Consider the following 10,928-nt stretch of genomic DNA (forward strand, 5'->3'; position numbering starts at 1 on the left):
ACTGAGTTGAGCTATTGTGTGTGTATGCTAGTCTACATCAATGTTTAGAGTAAGTGTGTACTGTATGTGAAAGAGGAGGGTGAGCAAATGGCCTGGGACAAAAATTGAGAGCTGTCAGCTTGCCAATTTGGTCAGTGAAGAATAGCAATGTTGTGATCTGTGTCAACGATAGAGGGAACAACTTCCTATCAAAAGAAAAAAATGCTTGTATATATAAAAAATGCTTGTGGCACCAAAACCGTTAAATGAGCAACATAGTAAATTAACAAAATAAACAATATCTTAAAGACTAGTGTTATAAAAGTGTTCCCTTTGGGATGTAGTGGACAACAGTTGCAATGTGGCAGAAGAAGTGTGGTACTGTTGGAGCCCCCTGAACAGGAAATAAGACTAAGAAAGCCATCAAAACAGAGGCGTTTTGCTGCACTTCTCCAGTCGAGATGTTGGGGACCAGAGTAGTGAGGCTAAAGTGGGATCTGGGATATGAAGGGTTCATTGAATATTTGTTACAGTTTGTCCTGAAATATATAGAGGTTGTTAGTGGTGGCCACTGCAATGATGTTGTCCTGAGGGTGCCAGGCCGTGTGGAGGATCTTCTTGTTAAAGTCCAGGCTGTCTACACTGATCTCGTCCTTCTTGCGCTTCCCACCTGTGCACACCTTGCGGGGCTTGAGCACAGAACGAGGCTTACTGCTCTCCCGAGACGCCTCCAGGGTCACATCCTGCCGGTAGCCTCGGTCAAACATCCTGAAGAAGTTGTTGTATGAGCCCGTCATCACAACACTGAGGAGGACAAGGGTGGGGAATGAAACTGAGGTAGTGGCAGACTGACAGTGGTTTCACATCCAAGTCTTTCAATCACAGAATCGAACCAAAACATTTCATTTGGGGCAGCAGGTAACCTAGTGGTTAGAGCGTTGGGCCAGTAACCGAAAGGTTTCTAGTTCGAATCCCTGAGCTGACAAGGTAAAAATCTGTTGTTCTGCCCCCGAACAAGGCAGTTAACATACTGTTCCTAGGCCGTCATTGTAAATAAGAATTTGTTCTTAACTGACTTGCTTAGCTAAATAAAGGTAAAATACATTTACAGTCAGGTCCATAATTATTGGCACCCTTGATTAAAATAAGCAAAAATACTTTATAAAATAAACAGACCTATATGGTATGCAAAAAGGGGGAAATTCATTTTTTTTTTTTTAAATGCTAATACAATAGCTCAGAGAAAGAGATTAACAAATTTTAAAAAGTAAAGAAGATAGGGGTCAAAATTATTGGCCCCCCTGTTTCAATAGTCTAACACCCTCCCCGTGCGAGGATAATGGCACAGCCTTTTTCTAAAATGTTGAGATTGGAGAACATGTTGGGAGGGATCTTAAACCATTACTCCATACAAAATCTTTTTAGATCATTGATATACTTTGTCTGCTGCTATGGACTGCCCTCTTCAATTCAAAGTACAGATTTTCAAAGGGGTTCAAGTCCGGAGATAGATGGCCATTGCAAATATAGTGCTTTTGTGGTCAATTAACCATTTCCACCACCATATTTTACTGTAGATATGAGGTACTTCTCTGCATATGCTTCTGTTTTTAAACGCCAAACCGGCCATTGGCGTGTCGCCAAATAGCTCTATTTTCATGTAATCTGACCATAGCAACTGGTTCCAATCCAAGTGCCAATGCCGTTTATCAAACTGCAGGCGGAGTCACATGAAAATGCAAGGGCGAGCCTTGAGCTCTGTTTGACAGCGATAAAGGCAGCCTTTGATAAGGTCTATGCCGCTCAGTTCAGATGAGGGGATATCCCCATGTACTGTATCTTACAGTAGCTACAGCCTTTCTTCTGCAGGCCAAATGGAACATAACATCACTATGTACAACTTCAAAATAAATACAACTATTACTCTTTAATGTGTCCTCAATGTCTAACATTGATCTAATGCAGGGATGGGCAACTTCAGTCCTCGGGGGCCTGATTGATTGCCCCAGCTAACACACCAGACTCCTATAAACAACTAATCATGATCTTCAGTTTAGAATGCAATTTGTTTACATCAGCTGTATTTGTTAGGGAGGGGGAGAAGTGTGACACCACTCCAGCCCCAGAGGACTGGAGTTGCCCATCCCTGATCTAATGTATCATACAGCATCAACTTCATGATCAATGTCAGACAGCTATTCATAATTCTAAACCTAATGCTAAACTTGACTCTCACCTGTCGTTTCCATTCCAGCAGCACTCAAACTTATCAAAGATGCAGTCGTTCTCATAGAGTGAGCACAGTTTACTCCTGAGGTATTCATGAACCTGTTGGGAGGAAAATTATAGTTTATCAAGACACTGAAAACAGTACATCATATTTGCACAAAAAATACATTGGTTCAGTCTAATATAAGCATACCATCAAATGATACAATAATCAACTGAATGTATCCTTGCTTGAAAACCATCAAATACAACAAGGGCCAATACAGGACAAGTGTACACGTAAAGGACACATGTATACACTATATCTCCCCCTAGTGGAATACTTTGGTATCAAACTAAAGTTTAGAGATTTGACAAGCAAATAGAATTTTGGACGCAACATCCATGATGTCACCATCTCCCACCACACAGACACCAGCTGACCTGATAAGTCTCTACTGGACGGGACTCCATGTTGAGGTCCCAGATTTTGACGGACAGGTAGTCCCGGGTCATCATGTAGCGCCCACTGTGGCTGAACTTGACATCAGAGATGGAGGAGATAATCTCAGAGAAGAATGAACGATTGCTTGGATCTTCAGGCTCTTCAAACACTGAATGAGACAAGGAGAAGTGTGCTCGCTTAGTCAGTTCATTGGCTGGTTTTCTGTTCAGCACTTTGGGACATCAGCTGATGTAAGGGCTTTATAAATACATTTGATTGATTGAGTAGTCAATGACAGGAATGGACTCTTGAAACATCTGCTTGCAAGGTCTCTGAAATTTCTGGGCTTCTCAGTACTTTTAATCTGTCTCCGAAAAACTGCGTACATGTAGTAGTCATTTCAATCAATATGCCATTTTAGTCACTTTACCTKGTCGTCTCCACAGGGCACAGCATTCTTCTGTCTGAAGCTAAAATCTTTGACTCCACTGTCAGATGCCACTTACGTTTGGAGTGCTGGTCACAGAGAGCGGATGCTCTCATGTCACAGAGGCGGATGGTGCCCTTGCTGCTACTGTAGACAAATGTGTTGCACTGGTTTGGATGGAACTCTGCTGCTGTAATCACCTCTGTCAGCTCCTCCATGTTGACTGGCTTGATGTCCACAATGTCTGAGGTCAGTGAGGTCAAGGGCAAACATAACAGCTCTGACACCACCACAGATAAAGGGGCTCCTGAACTACCCTGACCCACAAATTACTTGAATTGTGCTTTATTGAACTGTCTCAGTCAAATTGATTACAGTACTATCCAAGACAGTCTACATATATATATATATATTTTATCAGACAGCATGAAAGGAAAAAGTGATGGGGACCAAACAGAGGATACTAAAGCTGCGGTCAGTGATCTCTAGGTTCCAGAGGTTGATGCGAAGGTCATCGGCAGACAAGTAGGTCTCACAGTCACTGTTGACTGAGATGGAGTTGATGTGGTAGGTGTGTGCATTAGCAAACACTCGCCTGGGGCTGGCCTCAACCATCAGGTCCATCGGCTGAAACACTGGGACCTGATGGTGAAGAAGAGATTTAGCAGGTTCTGTAGTATGAGTTGTGTGTGTATAGGATTAGGTGTATAGGGTGAGTCTACACACTCTTAGTTGTGTCAGTGTTGGGGTCTCTGAGTGTGTGAAGGTCTACACACCCGTAGTGTTGTGACGGTAGTGGGGTCTCTGTAGCGCCCATCCTCTTCCTTGAGGTTGTACCCCTCTGGTCGCTTGTCCCGTTCACTGATTTTCCACAGCTTTATAGTTTTATCTGCAAGACAACACACATGCATGTCACACTGCTTCTGCACAAGCTAAATATTTKTGTTGATCCCTCTCCTACTCAAATCATACAAATGAGTCAATTTAATAAAACAGCTTATCTAGAGTTTCCCCATCTTCACCAGAGGAAGGGTTGGGGAGGTACATGCACACACTAATCTGCTGACCATTTGTGGACAAGAGGAACTGTGCAGCGTTCTTCTGAGGCAGCCACCGGATCTTGTTGATCTTCTCCTCGATCTCAAGGCTCTTCAGGTAGTCGAACTCAGGCTCGTGGCTCTGGAAGGTGCTGTAAACATTGTACTCCCCACGGCACTGTGGCTGGTTCTTGCTCTGCACAATGACAACATGCATAACAGATTTTGGGTCCAATCATGTAAAAAATAAARTTACTACTGAGACAAGATTCAGTCAAGTAATTGATTTTAGTGGACTGCGTTGAGCAGGAACCTTTACTTACCTCTAGCTCCTGCTGAAAGATCACAACGCGGCCCCCCTTGTCCCCAGTGGCTAGTAGCTCCCCAGAGTGATTGAATTCCACAGTGGATATGATGTCAGCTGTTACAAATAACATGACAAGTAGTAGGTTAAATTTATTTTTGCAAAATAATAGATGTATCAACATTTGTCATGGTTTTTGAGGTGGGGAACTCTCCATTTAGCAATGTGTCTAGTGCCCAACAGTGGTGCACTGATTTCACTACTGAGCATAATACTACTAGCCTAAATCTGATTTTGAGAAGCTGTGGAAAGCAAGGTATAGGCCTACTTAACCACCCCAGAGGGAAAATGTAAAACAAACATAGCATCTGCAGCTAACCACTTCCATAGAATTCTCATCCCGCTGCCTTTAGCTCAACAATCTCTCCCTTATGACTGAGGTTGGCACAAGCCTGAGTGTAGGGTAGTGCTATCCCCAACATAACAGGAGTGCTATGGAGAAGTGCTTGACTCAGCTCCTGCCACAGCCACACACTGCCTCTCCACAGTTCCAATAGGAACAGACAAAGGGGAAAGGAAACAAGCAGAAATAAACTATATTTTGTTGCAGCATGAAAACTGTTGCATGTCCCACATTGCCACTGTCTGAGTCCTGCAGCCTTTCGCATGTCTGAAAGTCTGTTTAGATTAACTTAACGGGACAGGCACACAGCAACCAGGTTTCCATTCAACCTTTTTATGCAAGTAAAGTACATGTCAGGAAAAAAGTGACAGGCCTCATGGAAACTGCACATTTGTTGGTAAATGTTCCAAATGTCTACAAAACACACTAGACAAGAAAGGATTTTTGTGTGTCTGTAAATGTAATTATGAGAGAGAAATGGCAGTGGAAACACTTATGCACAAATGTTGACATAACTACCATATCGAAGCAAACTGAGTCACGTGATGATATATTGTGTGATCCTCCCAGTACGACTTGGGAAAGCATGCAGTTTACTAGGCTAGATTAAATAAACAACGAACTTCACAGGGTGGTGAAAGTACACGGAGATCAGCTTGATGCTCCTTTCAAATAAATATTGAGCGTCTTATTCTGGTGACATGAGGATCGATGATTGGCTGCTGTTTGACAAATAAAAACACATTTGCTATACAATGCACTTTTTTTGTGTGACAAAACCATCAGTAGAGTTGAAAATGCGATGGAAAGCAATTGAAATTGTACTTTTTAAAATAGGTACATGGTAATTTAACCGTCAATTTTATACAGTTGAAGTCAGAAGTTTACATAAACTTAGGTTGGAGTCATTAAAACTCATTTTTCAACCACTCCACAAATTTCTTGTTAACAAACTAGTTAACTTGCCAAAACTTGCCAAGTTTTGGCAAGTCGGTTAGGACATCTACTTTGTGCATTACACAAGTAATTTTTCGAACAATTGTTTACAGACAGATTATTTCACTTATAATTCCCTGTATCACATTTCCAGTGGGTTAGAAGTTTACATACACTAAGTTGACTGTGCCTTTAAACAGCTTGGAAAATTCCAGAAAATTTTGTTATGGCTTTAGAAGCGTCTTTTAGGCTAATTGACATCATTTGAGTCAATTGGAGGTGTACCTGTGGATGCTTTAAGGCCTACCTTCAAACTCAGTGCCTCTTTGCATGACATCATGGAAAAATCAAAAGAAGTCAGCCAAGACCTCAGAAGAAAAAATATTGTAGACCTCCACAAGTCTGGTTCATCCTTGGGAGCAATTTCCAAACGCCTGAAGGTACCACGTTCATCTGTACAAACAATAGTACGCAAGTATAAACACCATGGGACCACGCAACCGTCATACCACTCAGGAAGGAGATGCGTTCCGTCTCCTAGAGATGAACGTATTTTGGTGCGAAAAGTGCAAATCAATCCCAGAACAACAGCAAAGGACCTTGTGAAGGTGCTGGAGMAAACAGGTACAAAAGTATCTATATCCACAGTAAAAAGAGTCCTATATCGACATCACCTGAAAGGCTGCTCAGCAAGGAAGAAGCCACTGCTCCAAAACCGCCATAAAAAAGCCAGACTACGGTTTGCAACTGCACATGGTGACAAAGATCGTACATTTTGGTGAAATGTCCTCTGGTCTGATGAAACAAAAATAGAACTGTTTGCCATAATGACCATCGTTATGTTTGGAGGAAAAAGGGAGAGGCTTGCAAGCCGAAGAACACCATCCCAACAGTGAAGCACGGGGGTGGCAGCATCATGTTGTTAGGGTGCTTTGCTGCAGGAGGGACTGGTGTACTTCACAAAATAGATGGCATCATGAGGCTGGAAAATTATGTGGATATATTGAAGCAACATCTCAAGACATCAGTCAGCAAGTTAAAGCTTGATCGCAAACGAGTCTTCCAAATGGACAATGACCCCAAGCATACTTCCAAAGTTGTGGCAAAATGGCTTAAGGACAACAAAGTCAAGGTATTGGGGTGGCCATCACAAAGCCCTGACCTCAATCCTATAGAAAATTTGTGGGTAGAACTGAAAAGCGAGAAGGCCTACAAACCTGACTCGGTTACACCAGCTCTATCAGGAGGAATGGGCCAAAATTCACCCAACTTATTGTGGGAAGCTTGTGGAAGGCTACCCAAAACGTTTGACCCAAGTTAAACAATTTAAAGGAAATGCTACCAAATACTAATTGAGTGTATGTAAACTTCTGACCCACTGGGAATGTGATGAAACAAATAAAAGATTCTCTACTATTATTCTGACATTTCAAATTCTTAAAATAAAAGTGGTTATCCTAACTGACCTAAGACAGGGAATTTTTACTAGGATTAAATGTCAGGAAGTGTGAAAAACTGAGTTTAAATGTATTTGGCTAAGGTGTATGTAAACTTCTGACTTCAACTGTATTTAGGTGCACTATATCATCACGCACAGCCTTTATCCACAACAAGTACATTTAATGGAAACATCTCTAGAAAATACTCCTATTGTTTTTATGCAGATTTTTGAATATTCACATGAAAATCTGTTGCCAATTGGATGGAAACCTAGCTACAGACACACACAGATCCTGACCTACTCTGCTTTGTTACGCTTGTTCTCAGGCAAAGCTTGTACTGTAAACAGAACCTTGTAATGTGGACACGTGATCAATCATACTCGGCTCCAAGCTATTCACACACTTCAACAGAGGAGGTGAGCCAAAGGCACCCAAGAGTCATTATACCTTTCCCTATATGTTATGTGCAACTAAGCACACCGTCTATGCAACCTAAACCCAATTAGGCTACTAGCTCTCAAATTAAAAAGCAAAAGTGCCATAGTGTTCCCAGCATCTTAATGAGTTTAAGTGGAAAAGTACAACAGRTAACATTGGCTCTTTACCAATGCTTTACTAACCTGCATCATGAGATGAAGAAGGCTACAGACCAAAACTGCATGTCATGAAAGACTATATCATGAGAATCATGGTGGGTACCATAAAACTTAAATTAAACTGAGTCTCAAAAAGCCACCTGTCCCTTTTAATAGCRGGGCAAAGGCACACATTTCAGCAAATAAACCGTGTGTCTAAATGAATTGTTTACGAGATTACCATGAATAGATTACCAGGTTTAAAGTTTGATGTGTTACATTAAATAATTATGGAAATCATCCGTTTTTTCATCACGAGTAAGAAACTGCTAGCCATTGGCTGATAACAGTAGCTTGCAGTTCTCAGCTGTTAACTGGCAAGCACAAAAAGTCAACAACTCCTAAATAGGCATACTAAGACAAAATGATTGTTGACACTGTGTGTACATGACAAACACATTTGTGCAGGCAATGAATAGATTGATTAAAATGCTTGAAGTGAATGCAGGAATTAAACAAAATCAACTAGCTATGCAAATGAGCAAACGTCTGTATGTATTAATAGATGCCTGGCTCAAATAGAAGCCCGTCTCTAATAAACGCTTGTTGTGTTCCGTGATTTGAATTGAAGTTATCGTATGTTTTGAGAGGAGAGGTGAAAGTGAGTCGGTGGCTGTCGTTGCTAACTGCACACTACATCAACTAGCTAGTTAGCAGTCTAGAGTCTGAATCATCAGTCATACCTTCAGCCACATCGTCATCAATCGCTCCTTTGACTTGAGAAAAACACCACTGCACATCATTGCCTCCGCCGCCAGCTCCTAGAACCGCACAAACAGCAATGCTTTGAAAATCAAAAGCTGCATCATCATGGTTCTGATGTCAAAGACAATATGAATATTCTTGATCAGCATGCTTTGTTTATAATCTCCTGACTACTGTAGCTACTTTCCATAAAACATCATCAAGAGAACTATTGGGCAACTTATAGACATCCTTGCTMGGTAACGTTAGCTTCAATACAGAGTGGAAGTGATAACTAACACAGATAAAGTTAGGTAACATTAGCCATCTAAATGTTGAGGGTAGAGTTAGCTAGCTAACCTAGCCGAATCCTCCACTAAAGCTGGTCAACACATGCAGAGCAGCGTTTACACTCTCAACTCGTAGACGTAGTACGCTAACCTTAGCTAGCTAGCTTCTCTCTAAATGGCAAGAAAACGGACAATCTAACGCTACATCAAAACAATTTATAGACTTTATGGGCGATTAACTTTACCATTTTATTTATTTTAGTAGCCTGCTAGTTAACTTTACCTGCCATGGTGGAGAGGGAATCTCTGTCGAGGAGGGCTTGTCTTGGTTGGGGCCCTTGCTTATCTTTCCAGTTTACCGTGCTAGGGTGTGTACAAGCAGAATATCGATGAGTGCAGGTGAATCGTAAAGCTATAGAGTGTGTGGCTTTTCCCCCCTACTATTCTTCAACTTCTCATGTCACTTATCTTGCTTAGCAGTGCTTTGACAATCAGCAACGCTCCCTTGGAACACCTTGCAAAGCTTCTTGTTTAGCTGGCTGCTTGCTTGCAAAATTTCCCTCTCCCTGCTTCTACTTTCAAAATGGCGCAACCTAGTCCTGCATTGACGTCAGTGAGAGACAGACTTCTTCTTCTTGTGAATTTCCGGTAGACTAGACGTGTTTTGGCGTATTGCTTCCTTTCTCAGTTCGGAATGTGCATTCCACATTGTGACAAAAAATAAAGGGAAAACCTTAAATTGCACCACCATCTCACCCTGCACCTAATATACATTTACATTTCAGCCATTTAGCAGACACACTTATCCAGAGCAAACAGGGTGCCTTGCTCAAGGAAACAGATTTTTCACCTACCTGCCATCCTATACACTAGCCCCCAAACCCACCAACCAATCCCACTACTTAGCCCTAAACGATCCTACACCAGGCCGTCGGCCTGGGAGGATGGAACCCCTTCTCTCAAAACTTTCTGTAGATCTTCTGCACTAAAAAATCTTACACCGAAATATTTATCTGCTGCTGCAACTACCACATCTATCTTGATGATTTCCGCTCCATCAGTACAATGCAGTTGATCACCAACGCTATAATCGCAAGAAATCCAACCTTACTAAAACTCTCTACAGGACTATTCACTGTGGGGGCTCCCAGTCGACTCACTCACCCTTGGGCTATCCTCTACTCTCTTCACTGCCTCAGCATAGGAAACATTCTGCCCCACTCGAACAATCTCAACCTGTCCCTCTCTCACAGGGCTCTTCTGATCCACAGCTGCATGGGCACCCCCACAGTTGACACAGTGCATTCTCTATCCCAACTGCAAACTCCCTCTGACTATGCCCTCCTGCAATTTCTCACATCGTGGAATCTCTTACACACMGCTGCAACATGTCCGAATCCTTAGAACCTAAAGCAGTGAAGCAGGTTCAGAACATAAGCCCTCACAGAATAGCAAAGCACACTACAGGTTGAGCCCCTAGTGACTCGAAGCGCCCGCTTCCTCTGGGAGGCTGTTACACAAAAGAATCGAAARAATTCCACTTCTCAAAACTATCAAAGATGTAACCATTCCCAGTTGGTCCTTTATCCAGCTTGAAACAATGTATGGGTCGGCCGAAAAGCAGGAATCCACTCTTTCCAAAAATCTCACTCCTACTGATCCAAAATCAGTTGCTGATAATGGGCCTCTGTAAGCCTACGTAGATATTTCCTTAATTCTCAGCCATTTCCAGCTACAATAGTCATTTACAACATTAACAATGTCTACACTGTATTTCTGATCAATTTGATGTTATTTTAAATGGACAAAAAAATTGCTTTTCTTTCAAAAACAAGGACATTTCTAAGTGACCCCAAACTTTTAAACGGTAGTGTATATTACAGTGCAGTCAGGAAAGTATTCAGACCCCTTGACTTTTTCCACATTTTGTTACGTTACAGCCTTATTGTAAAATGGATAAAAAATAAAATAATCATCAATCTACACATAATACCCTACAATGACAAAGCGAAAATAGGGTTTTAGAATTTTTTATTTTATTTTTTTAATTTACATAAGTATTCAGCCCCTTGCTATGCATCCTGTTTCCATTGATGATCCTTGATATGTCTCTACAACATGATTGGAGTCCACATGTG

The 10,928-nt window shown here is 41.7% G+C and overlaps 1 protein-coding gene across 1 annotated transcript; it reads right to left on the reverse strand.

Moving 5' to 3' along the window:
* Positions 1-367: 367 nt before the first annotated feature.
* On the reverse strand, positions 368-9,375 carry LOC111974262 (serine/threonine-protein phosphatase 2A 55 kDa regulatory subunit B alpha isoform). Its single transcript, XM_024001930.2, has 10 exons — positions 9,074-9,375; positions 8,500-8,577; positions 4,420-4,517; positions 4,127-4,292; positions 3,836-3,948; positions 3,524-3,701; positions 3,139-3,303; positions 2,632-2,801; positions 2,216-2,307; positions 368-783 (listed from the first exon to the last, which is right to left on the reverse strand). The coding sequence occupies exons 1-10, from the start codon at positions 9,078-9,080 to the stop codon at positions 507-509; spliced, it is 1,344 nt and encodes a 447-aa protein (XP_023857698.1). The 5' UTR covers positions 9,081-9,375; the 3' UTR covers positions 368-506.
* Between the last annotated feature and the right edge of the window lie 1,553 nt (positions 9,376-10,928).

Source organism: Salvelinus sp. IW2-2015, linkage group LG15, assembly GCF_002910315.2.
Source record: "Salvelinus sp. IW2-2015 linkage group LG15, ASM291031v2, whole genome shotgun sequence".
Classification (NCBI taxonomy): Eukaryota; Metazoa; Chordata; class Actinopteri; order Salmoniformes; family Salmonidae; genus Salvelinus; species Salvelinus sp. IW2-2015.